Here is a 12,683-nt window from a genome sequence, read left to right as displayed (position 1 = left end):
TTATTCCTGCTAGAAGCTTTTGAACAAATTGGCAGCAGTCTACAATAAAGGTTCAGCTGGGTGTTACCAGTTGGAGGGGGGGTGTCCCTGCACAGTCTGACAGCACTGATTGGATAGTGTCAGACTGTGTGAGGCTCCCAACCACCAACTGATAACACCCATTTGGAACTTTATAGCAGACTGCTGGTATTTTTTAAACTTCTGATAGATACAGTTGAGGAATTGTAATCCTATTTGAGCCAAATACATCAGCAAAAGCTGCACAAATCTCTTCTCTGTCCTAATGATTTGTTACAATGTATCAGCCTGAAGCAAAAGAGTGTTTAGCTCTCAGAGCATTGTCTGAATGGTCTGCGAGCAGGACTAGATCTGTACAGGTTCTCACCCAATGGAGTGAAACAGGAATATTCCCATTCACTGATAGCAAGCAGAGATCTTGAATTTAAATATGAAGTATATTAGAAAAGTGCCAAAGTTTTTTTTGCCATGCATAGACTAGGCTTTGGAAAACCCCTTTAAGAGGCTGCATTACTGGGAGGATAAAGCGTACGAATGGCGCCTCATCTCACAATTTACAGTTTCTTTTTCGTAATTTGTAAACTACTATTATTATGTCCCATTATATCAGGCAGAGGTGTCCTCCTCCCAGGCTGGCTGTTTTAGGAGCACTTTAATTTCAGTGCTGAGTCACCGGATTAGTGAGACAGCCCAGCGGCCGTTAGATGGGATTTTCAGCTTTACAACTTTTTGTCTGTGCCTGTATAAAATGGTATGGCTTTGTGGGTGTAGATAGAAATCAGTGACATGGACTCCCTAGACGGCTGACATCATGACATCTCTGCCTCCACCGCACAGCAGTGTGAAATATAGATTTCTGCTTTTCTAAGGCTCTTCCCTTCATGCTCCTTTGCAGAAAACAGCTTTATAGTTTTATTGTGTAAACATTGGGGACTATGCAATCAAAAGATGATAGGGAATAAACACAGAGACAGGACAAAGAAGGAACAGAGACATGGAGGAGGGGCAACAAGGCCAGGGAGAGAGCAGAGAGAGAATACAAAATAGGACAAGGTAGGAAAGTAAAAAGGCAAGAAAGGAGCAAATACTGAATAGTCAAGGTGAGCCAGAACAATAAGGCCCCTTTCACACGAGCGAGTATTCCGCACGGATGCGATGCGTAAGTTGAACGCATTGCACCCGCACTGAATCCCGACCCATTAATTTCTATGGGGCTGTTCACATGAGCGGTGATTTTCACGCATCACTTCTGCGTTGCGTGAAAATCGCAGCATGCTCCTCTTTGTGCGTTTTTCACGTAACGCAGGCCCCATAGAAATGAATGGGGTTGCGTGAAAATCGCAAGCATCCGCAAGCAAGTGCGGATGCGGTGCGATTTTCACGCATGGTTGCTAGGAGACGATCGGGATGGAGACCCGATCATTATTATTTTCCCTTATAACATGGTTATAAGGGAAAATAATAGCATTCTGAATACAGAATGCATAGTAAAATAGCGCTGGAGGGGTTAAAAAAATAAAAAATAATTTAACTCACCTTAGTCTACTTGATCGCGTAGCCGGCATCTCCTTCTGTCTTCATCTTAGCTCTGTGCAGCAACAGGACCTGTGGTGACGTCACTCTAGTCATCACATGATCCATCACCATGGTAAAAGATCATGTGATGGATCATGTGATGACCGGAGTTTAACCCCTCCAGCACTATTTTACTATGCATTCTGTATTCATAATGCTATTATTTTCCCTTCTAACCATGTTACAAGGGAAAATAATACAATCTACAGAACACCGATCCCAAGCCTGAACTTCTGTGAAGAAGTTCGGGTTTGGGTACCAAACATGCGCGATTTTTCTCACGCGAGTGCAAAACGCATTACAATGTTTTGCACTCGCGCGGAAAAATCACGTGTGTTCCCGCAACGCACCCTCACATTTTCCCGAAACGCCCGTCTGAAAGAGGCCTAAGGGAGGCAGAAGACATAGGACATGGTGGGAGAACAGGTGGGACAGGGAGAGAAAAAAGATGGAACATGGAGGGGAAGAGGTAGAACATGGAGGGAGAAAAGATGGCATAGAGAAAGAAAAGATGAGACCTGGAGGAAGAAGACATGAGACATGGTAGAAGAGATGGGACAGAGAAGGAGAAGAGACAGAGCATGGTGCAAGAAGAGGCAAGACATGGTGGGACAAGAGAAAAGACATGGAGGGAGAAGAAACTGGACATGAAGAAAAAAAAGGGATGAAACACAGAGGAAGATGCTAAACATGGAGGAAAAAGATGCCAGACATGGTAGGAGAAGAGACAGGACATGGCGGTAGAAGGGACAGAACATGGTGTGAGAAGAGGCAAGGCATGGTGGGACAAGAGAAGGGACAAGGAGGGAGAAGAAACTGGATATGGACAAAGGATCTGAGACATAGAGGAAGAAGACATAGTAGGAGCAGAGATGGGACAAAGAGGGATGGATGGAGAAAAGATAGGATATAGATTGAGAAGAGAAAGGACATGGATGAAGAAGAGATAGGGTATGGATTGAGAAGAGACAGGGTTGGGAAACAGAAGAGACCGGACATAATGGGAGAAGATACATGATAAAAGGAGAAGAAATAGGACATGGTTGGAAAGAAGAAATCACATGGTTAGAGAAGAGACAGGACATGGATGGAGACTAGATAGGACTTGGTTGTTAAGAGAGACATACACGGTGAGAGAAGAGACAGGACATGGTTGGACCTGTAATTCTTTACTCCCTCAGCATCACTACCAGGAGAATGTGCCCAGCTGTGGCACTCCCTGCAGTCAGATAGGCACTGGATTCTTCTAATAGTAAAGAGTTATCCACTGTAGACACTGTAACCCCTTTAAATGATAAAATCCTAGCCTTATGAAATCCTCTATTGTCAGTACCTGGATGAAATTATATTCTCGCCATGACAAGGAGTTTCCAACGGCAGGGATTGACGCTACAGCCAATATAGCCAATATAGCAAGTGCTATAATTCCCAGGCACACGTAAATCTCCATCCTCCACACGTCATGCTCAATCCAACTGCTTTCTCTTTGTTGTTGAACCTGTAGCAATAACAATTATAACATTCAGCTTTTAGAGGAGTTTTTTGGTAGACAAAACCCATACTCATATACCTTTTTATTAGAGTTCATGGAGGTTGGTGTCCCCGCATTTAGAACCCTCATCTATTACCTTGAACAGAGAGCGACTACAAAGGGTGACGTGTCCTGGAGGACTGCTCGTTAAACAGCTCATTGTGGACATGTGTAATGCTTTATTTCTCCTGTGGGGGTGCTGCAGTTTTGGTTTTAGTAGCAGGATCTTGGCAACAATCTAATAGCTATGGTGAATTCCAGGTGCTTCACTGCTTGGCTCACATGGAGTAATCCTGCCTAATCCCGTTTGTTTCCTCCAGAGATAAGCAGCACTATAGGTGTCCGGTAGTCACTTGTCTCCCCCTCCTCCACTAATATTACTGGGACATGTCTACAGGAATTGGGTCAGTAGAGAGATGTTAAAGAGGCTCTCTAGCAGACAACCCCTATGTTTTGGACCGGTTCCCTTTGAACATAAAAAAGCAGACTCACCTGCCCTCGGTCCCGCCGCTGCTCCATTCTCGGACGCTTCTGGTACCCACAGGCCCAGGAAGCGGCTGGATCCCCGTGACCACTGCGGCCAATCACAGGCTTCAGTAGTCACATCAGCTTGAATGGTGCCTACAGCAAAGATGTAACGTACAAGTCGATGGGAGCCCTGAGGCTTGTGATTGGTCACATCAGTCAGGGAACCCAGTCGCTTCCTGGTTCCTTGGGAACTGGAAATGAATCAGCAGTGGGGCCATGGGCACGAGGGTCTGCTTTTTTATGTTCAGGCCATAGGAGTTGTTGGCTCCAAGGCAGGACAACCCCCTTAAAGTAGCATTTCATTACACTACTGATTACTACATGGATGCATGTTGCTGGAAAGTCTGTTAGAGGAAGATGTATTGTCCACAGCAGCACAGAGTATTTCAGTAGAGGCATGTGCTCATTTTGTGTACATTTATAGTTATAGGAAATACCTGCTCATAGGCCCAGTTCAGAAGTTTATATCTGTAGGACCTTCTCATAGGGTAGGACAGGCTGTAGATGGCATGCATGGCTCCCGCGAAGAAACCCAATAGTCCGAACTGCTTCCGTCTAAGCATCCATGTGTTCAGCCATTGTGGAAATCTTCGGTACTTGGTGCCGCGGTGAAGCTGAAGAATTGTGGCTAACACTCCAGGCAAATATACCAAAGTCAGCAGTGTGATGGCAACATCCGGCAAAACCTTGTTAATCACCAGAATTGGAATTCTGTAGAATTCGTTTCTCTCATGCATGAGATACGGGTGCAGAACTTCTCGGAGGAATGTGTATATGAAAAAGAGCACTGTCAGTGAAAACGCTACTTTGGCTGGTAGTCGCCATTTTGGAAACAGTTCCATTTTCTTGTCGGTGATGCTGGCAGAGTCCCAGTCATAGACATCATAGTAATTCGCCCTTTCAAGGTTGTCAGGATCACAGTTGTCATTGCTCAGCTGTAAATCCATATTCTATAAAGGACACGAGATAAAAACATGAAACAAAATTATACTCTAGGAAAAGAAAAACAGAAAATCTCCATTTTAAGTTTTTACCCAACTTTTACCACCATGTTATTTTTAGTCTCAAAAGCCTAAACAGATTAATTTCCTAAGAAACCCTGAGTGTTTGCATTTATTTATTTTTTTCCTAAACTCTAAGTTCTCTGCATAGTCATAGAGCAAAATGATAAAATGCTACCTGCTGGCAGTCACCACTGGGGGGAGCTCAGGAGCTTTCTGCGTTATAAATTAAAGGGGTGTTCCCAACTGGACATTTATGGCATAGCCAAGGATATGCCTTAAATGTTCGATAGGAGTTGGCTCCCCACAGCAAGAACTGGACCCAAAATGACTAAAATGCAAAAAAATATCCCAAAGGTGTCAATAGCCTTAAACATTCACAGCTTCTTATAGGGTGTTGAGTCCAACAATGCAAGTCAACTGATAAAGGAAGAGCCTATTTTGGTTTAGTTATGCCCCCAAATTCGTTGGCATGTTGACAATTAAAAACGACATCATGACTACATCATTCTTCTTGCTCCCAAGGACCACATTTTTGCAGAATTATTATAGAGATACCACTAACCATGGATGGTCTCTAAAAACTGTCTCTTTTTCCCTCCTCTTGATGGCACCCAAGACCACAGGGTATGTCCTCTGGGGTCTGAGAGCTCAAAGATACTTGTAACCTCCATGAATGATAAATTCCATAATTTCATGTAACTCACTATCATTAGTTGGAAAGGATTACTATCCCTAAAGCATTCAGGGGATACTAGATCTCCTTATGGAGAGCGTCTATTCGGTGAGAAGAGTCTTATAGGCCGGGCAATGCTCCTCTGGATTCTGGTTAGAGGGTATACAAATAAGCTCTTAGCATGCACGAGATCCTCCTGTCATTTTCACTTCCACAAGAGATGAATGATTGTCCTAGCACAGCGAGAACGTCATCCAAAGTGCCCTCAGGGAACAACAGGACGTTATGTTTGGACTGACGTGAAGCTCAGGAACAACTGGTTTGGCAGAGGACAACATTGGCACTACTTGGTTTGTCATTTTAAAGGGCACTTCCAGCTAAAAATGCTTCAGCTTGTCTCTTCTTTTGTCAAATTGTTAACAAATGAAACTTTTGAATCTGAGTGACAACTAATACAGCCACTATCACAACTCTTAGGCCCCTTTCACACGGGCGAGTTTTCCGTGCGGGTGCGATGCGTGCGGTGAACGTATTGCACCCGTATTGCACCCGTATTGCACGTCATCAAAGGTCCTTAACCTCTATTTAATGCTCACCCCAGGTCCTGTTCAGCAGAGGAGACACAAGGAGATGCCGGGCTTCGCGATCATGTGGACTAAGGTGAGTTAAATTTTTTTTTATTTTTTTTAACCCCTCTAGTGCTGTTTTACTATGCATTCTGTATTCAAAATGCTATTATTTTCCCTTATAACCATGTTATAAGGGAAAATAATAATGATCGGGTCTCCATCCCGATCGTCTCCTAGCAACCGTGCGTGAAAATCGCACCGCATCCGTACTTGCTTCCGGATGCTATGCGATTTTCACGCTTCCCAATCACTTCTATGGGGCCTGCGTCGCGTGAAAATCGGACAATATAGAGCATGCTGCGATTTTCACTCAACGCACAAGTGATGCGTGAAAATCACCGCTCATGTGCACAGCCCCATAGAAATGAATGGGTCAGGATTCAGTGCGGGTGCAATACGTTCATCGCACCCGCACGGAAAACTCGCCCGTGTGAAAGGGGCCTTAGAGTGGTTGTCACCTAGATGTTCCAGAATCCCAACAGAAATAAATATATCTGAGATATGCTTCACCGCATAAATAGGTAGATTTACCTCTAACTCAGGATTTTGGGTGACAACCCCTTCAAGAGTTGTAATAGTGGCTATATGAGTTGTCACACAGCAGTCCTGAAGAATAGTGATAAGTGTAGCAATATGGGATAAGCTTTAGTAAATAGATAAACTTTTTACGTCTCAGCAACTTGATAGTTTTTTTAGGAGTAAACTTAAATTGAAATGGACAGCTACACGAGAAGCCATCATCCTGAGCTCGTGAGACAGGACCCATTGTCATGGTCTGAATGGAACAATATTTTCCTGGTTCACACGATAACGAGGGGAACAGTCCCAGTAATGAGGCAGTGGGAGGCAGAAGACACGGAGGTTAATGGAGAGTGCCCGCCATGTACCTTACTAATGAGGCCGCATAAAGCAGCGCAGCTCATAATCGTATTTTGTCTAAAACCTGAGAACCTCATGTCGTCTGCTTTTGTCATTTTATAAAATATTCTAAGAGTCTTTTCAAACCATGTCTGCAAAGGCAGTTCCAAGTGTATGTTTTCTACCAAAACCACCCGTCATATATACTAAATGGACCCACAGGCCACCCATTATATGAGGGTTTTTTTTGCCTCCATTAGGTGATATCCACCGGGGTTTCAATTTTTCTTCTTTACTGCTCTTTTCCATAGAAAGACATTCAATAAAAAATGTATAAAATGTACAAATTTTTAAAAAATTGGCGCCTATGGGTGATGGGTGGCATCTGTTAAACACAAGCACCCCATGTTTCTGTCAGGAAATGTTCCCAACTGAAACCTCCATATCAGAAATCCTCCCCACCCCCTTTATGTCTCTCTCTCTCCACTGAATATGTAAATCCTCCCATTGACCACAGTTAAACCTGTAGCTACGGTTTCTGTCTCCCATACGGCAGATCCTGGGTTCAAGACCCATCAAAGACAATCTGCGAAAAAAGAGTAATAAACGTTAAATGTACAGGGGTGTCCTCAAACACTATAAGAATGCTAAAGACCCTTCATGTCAGATTGCCGCCACTCCAGGACTCCATAGAAAAGAGCTGTGTGGCGAAAATAACCTCGCCACTGGGTTTTGGAGGGGCCTGTTTGCCAGCCGCTTCTCTCAGGATTACGGCCCATATACTAACTTTGAAGGAGAAGACAGACCGGCCACACAGGCTAAATCTGTGGAACTGTTTTGGGCAGGAAGGAAAGCCATGCTTGCGGTCGGTCAAATTTGACTTCCATGGAATTCTGGAACCCCTGCTCGTATTGGGTGATTTTTGGATATGTTGTTCGCTCAGATCAGAGCTATCCATGGATGTATAATTTATGGGGCTATGTGGGGTTTAGAGGCGTTTTCTATGTTTTGGGAAAAATGTGTGTTTTCGGCCTGTGAGTGATTAAGTTAATTGTGATTGGTAATTGTGTCACAGGCAAAGCCCATTGTATTTGTTGATTGCATTACAGACAATGCCCATTGTATTTTGTTGATTGCGTCACAGGCAGAGGGGGGTTTGTGTACATTAGCTTGGAGTGTCTAACTGTACAATACTGTGTTGATTGGCTGTTGTGACTTTGCGTCCTGTGCTCCACAAGGTCCACATGGATGATAACCTTGTGGGGAAAACTGTATATAAGAAATGCCTTTGTGCTCATTAAAGGGACCTGCTTTACCCCTTCATAAAGTCTTGGCTCATGTTTGGGGGATGGGATAACTACACTCTTGGGGATTGCTATATCACGCAACTCCCCTGAGTATAAGCTCTTGTAAGAGCTTGTTCCTGATTCTAAGTTTCTGGATTTAGGAGAGGTTTACCCACTGGAAGCTGAAGCCTGATCTTGGTCCAGCGTGGGTGGAGGACGGCGAAACCCCAACCAAGCTTTGGCGGTTCGTGGGGTCTGTGGTGGTTACGGTGTTAAGGGGAGTGCTTGGAGCCCTCGGGAAGCGCTAGGAGCATCTATCAACGGAGGTACCCAGTCGGGGTGCTAGGAGATCCGTTACAGTGGTGGCAGCAGCGGGATGGCGTCTTAGTGCGAGGAAAAGCAGCTTGGAGACACCGTTCGTGGATGTACAAAGTTGCACCCCTGGCTACAGCAGTATGGAATCGGCTAGTTCCCGAACAGCGTTCCGCTACGAGGAGGATGATCCGGACTGGAGGGATGCAGTCCGGAAAGGTGTCTGGCACGAGGCCCTGGAAGACTTACAGCGTCGGCGGGGCGAGAGTCTCCCCAGTGAGGAGCAGCTGTTGTGGATGTGAGTGGCCCTGCGAATGCCCCTTCTGGGAGAGCAGCCCCTGGATGAGTGGGTGACAGAACTCGAGAGCCTGGTATGGAGATGCTATGGGAAGAGTTCGGAGATGTTGGAGAGTCCCGCTTCTGGGATATCTATGACTACAGGGAGGGTATGCATGATTGGGCTACAGCGAGAGAGGTGAGACAAGACCTGGCATCTCTAGTGACAATGGAGTGGGAGCTGGAGCAGGATTACCAATACTTCCTCAACTCAATTCGGCCCCAATATACACTGCCGGAGAGCTGGGTGGCAGTCCCAGACCTACAACCCTACAGCTGGGAAGACCCGACTGAAGTATCCCCTGCTTCAGTACCAGCTGGGGAGGTAGGGGACCTCATAGACTGGTCCTGGGGGGAACCCCATATGGCAGGTGGAGATGGGACTGAGGTCTCTCCACCGGCCCTACAGGGATGCTGGGCGGTCGGCCCAGATCCCCAACGGCAGCCGGAGTTTCAGGGAGTAGGGACAGTTGGTCCTACTCCCCAGCGGCAGTATGTTTTGCAAGGAGAGGAGAACAGCGTCTCCATTCCCCAGCGGCAGTGTACCTTGCAGGGAGAGCAGACAACCAGTCTCTCTCCCCAACTACAGGGGGACAGCACCCCTAAATCCGATGGTGCAGATGGGACCGCGCTCTCTGCACCAGACCTACAGCCGGTACAGATCCCCAACCAACTCCACAGGAATACCAGGAGGAGGAGGTAAGCGATCCCTACTTTCCACAGCAGATCTGCAACCAGGTCCTGGGGGTAGGATTCCCTGACCCCATCCCAGAGGAAGAGCTGGCATCTGGGCAGAGCGCAGTCAGCCTCTGCCCTCCCCTATCCTCTTGTCCAGAGCCTGACTCCACACAGGCTACCCTAGCTGATGCGCTGGCACCAGGGCAGAGTACCTCTGATCCCTCCCTGCCCACAAAGCAACCTCCACTCCAAGCCAGGGAGCAACACAGAGACGGGGTACCAGATACCAACATAACCTTGGTGGACTCACTGGACAGAGACAGGCTACCAAATTCAACAGGTCCAGTATTTGGTTGTGGGTGGGCTGCCAGACTAACTCAGGTACCGACCCGCGTGAGGTCAGGTATCTGGTTAGTCTTCCCTGGGAGGGGGAGATGTGTGGCGAAAATAACTTCGCCACTGGGTTTTGGAGGGGCCTGTTTGCCAGCCTCTTGCCTCAGGATTATGTCCCATATACTAACTAAGGAGAAGATAGACCGGCCGCACAGCCTAAATCTGTGGAACTGTTTTGGGCAGGAAAGCCATGCTTGCGGTCGGTCAAATATGACTTCCATGGAATTCGGGAACCCCAGCTCGTATTGGGTGATTTTTGGATATGTTGTTAGCCCAGCTCAGAGCTATCCATGGATGTATAATTTATGGGGGTATGTGGGGTTTTGAGGTGTTTTCTGTGTTTTAGGGAAAAATGAGTGTTTTCTGCCTGTGAGTGATTAAGTTAATTGTGTTTGGCAATTGTGTCACAGACAATGCCCATTGTATTTAGTTAATTGTGTCACAGACAATGCCCATTGTATTTTGTTAATTGTATCACAGGCAGAGGGGGGTTTGTGTACATTAGCTTGGAGTGAACACACACACTTTTTTCCCTCTGAAGAAGCTTACGTGAAACAAGCATTGGGGCTTTCTGGTTCACCACTCAGGTATTTACTCCATGGCTCCTTAGTGGGCAGTTCAGTATAATTGATCTATGTACTTTGTTATATTTGCACTATCCACTTTATACCTTTTTGTGTACTGTATTAGATCTCCACTCTGTCCTGATAGCTCTGGTTGGCTATATGTATTTGACATCCTGTTTCGGCCATATGTACTATTTATGATATTTATATGATTTCTCTAGCCTCGACATGTCGAGTGATTAGTGGTGTTCCATGTCATCTTGTGTGTCCTCTATCCACCATTACATTGTTTTTTACGTGTATTTTATTGCATTTTGTCTCGTATTGAGACTATAATAAAGTTTATATCCATTACTATTTTGTGCTAGCCCCGTTTTTCTTCTTTGGCGTTTAACCCTACGTGCAGGCTTGGCACGGGTACTCACTTGTGTGAGTCATTTATTATTGGTGTTTATAAATCCATACATTACACAGACTGCTGATGTCACCAAGAACAGTGTAATGCTTAATTTCCCCTGTGGGGGCGCTGTGAGGAAATTAAACACCTGTTGGCTGGATTCCCCAACAGATTACAGATGATCTGGCAGCAGGACAGTCTATGATTAACTTATTGTCAGGGGCAAGGATGGTTCAAAGAGAACCTGCATTCCCTCATACAGTATATTATAAAATGTACAGTAGCAAGGGTTAAATTGTCAGATGGCGAGCTAAGCTATTAACAAAGCCTGCCCTGGTGAGGCTATGCTGTTAATGTAGCCGCAGTTGTTATAGCAAATATATTAGAACCTCAATCTGTGTTAATAGTGGTGTAGTGCACCGTCTGACAATTTTACCACTTGCAACATCTGCATCTGTACTTTCAAACCAATGTGATACCTTAAATACAGCATCAAATCTACATCGCCTCTTGTTTATTTTTTTTTTCACGTCAATCACTTCCGGATTTGAAATGCAAAATAAATAAAAAAAAGTCCAGAGTCCAGAAATAAAATCTAGATCGTTGATCAAATGTTAGTCTAAGGGAGCTATAAATGTTTATTACGGAAGCTGCACGCCGATCATCTGAATGTGGAGCTTAGGACTTTTAGGAGACTGTACCTGCAACTCATGTACTATGATCATACTGTACATACCTACACTGTGCTAAGGGGCGGAGCATAACAAGGATTCAAAGAACACCAAAGAGAAAACCTGTGTCATGCTCCGCCTCCTCAGTCACTGCCCTGGTTATAGCACATTTCTGTCAGTTTTGGCCATCAAGTTTAAAATATACAACTTTATAATACAGTATATTTTTCTTTTCCTTTTTTTGTGTTTTTTTTTCTTTCTAGTGATCTTTTTTTTTTTTAAAGGAGCCCTCCTTTTAGAGCGGGGATGGCCAACCTGAAGCCCTCCAGCTGTTGCGAAACTACAAACCCCAGCATGCCTGGACAGCCTACAGCTATTAGGGCATGCTAGGAGTTGTAGTTTTGCAACAGCTGGAGGGCCGCAGGTTGAGAATCCCTGTTTAAGACTGACATCACACATGCAGCTTTTGGTGCATTTTTTTTTAGCCACATAAATGGGGAGATAATGGGAAATATAAAAAAACAAGCTTTTTCTCCTCCCATTAAAAAAAAAAAAAAAAAAAACACATCTCAAATTGCAGCTAAAACTGTGTGCGTTTCCAGCCTTAAGGGTTTTTCCAACGATTTTGCAGACGGTGTTATAAATAATGAATTAGCTCTCTGATCCCGTTCGGATGCTGGTCCGGTCTCAACTACCCTCCACTATCTGATGTCAGGCTTGACACACAGGAAATATCCTGAATTACCCACTCAGCCAATCACAGGCCACAGAGATGACCCTCCTTAGCTTGTGATTGGCTGAGCGAGCAGCCTGAGATCTTTACTATGTGACAAGCAACAGGAAGTGGGGATCAACGGGAACCAGAGCAGCAGCAGAACGGCAGCAGGGGGATCGGTGAGTAAAAATTAGATTTTTTAATTCTTTCTGCATATTTTTTTTTTTTTATACAAAATGATTCCGCAGGGTGCACATATATTTGCTGTGTCTGCCCACTTCTTTTATGCTGGAGTCACGTGTTGCTTGCAACTTACATTAAAAGTTGAGCCCGGCTTACAACAAATCTATTAAAGGGGTTCTCTCATCTTGGACATTGGAGAAATATCGTTAGGCTATGCCCTCAATGTCTGAAACGTGCAGGCCATACCTCGTAGAGATCTGCACCTACCCTTAGAATGAAGCCCAGAAAGTGAGGGCACATTGAAATGAATGGGAGGAGCACCGCGCAAGC

At 45.2% G+C, this 12,683-nt stretch overlaps 1 protein-coding gene across 4 annotated transcripts in view; it reads right to left on the bottom strand.

The window, feature by feature from the left end:
• The window catches only part of STEAP1 (STEAP family member 1), a 38,660-nt gene that overhangs the window by 2,762 nt on the left and 23,215 nt on the right, over nt 1-12,683 (bottom strand). For all 4 annotated transcript variants that reach the window (XM_044294299.1, XM_044294298.1, XM_044294301.1 and 1 more), the window contains 2 exons: nt 4,090-4,602; nt 2,927-3,091 (listed from right to left, as the gene is read on the bottom strand). In XM_044294299.1, the coding sequence (XP_044150234.1) occupies nt 2,927-3,091; nt 4,090-4,602 (678 nt within the window). The remainder of the gene's footprint in view (nt 1-2,926; nt 3,092-4,089; nt 4,603-12,683) is intronic.

Source organism: Bufo gargarizans, chromosome 5, assembly GCF_014858855.1.
Source record: "Bufo gargarizans isolate SCDJY-AF-19 chromosome 5, ASM1485885v1, whole genome shotgun sequence".
NCBI classification, from domain to species: Eukaryota; Metazoa; Chordata; class Amphibia; order Anura; family Bufonidae; genus Bufo; species Bufo gargarizans.
Note: the sequence above shows the minus strand (reverse complement) of the source record. Positions and strands in the feature narration are given on the sequence as shown.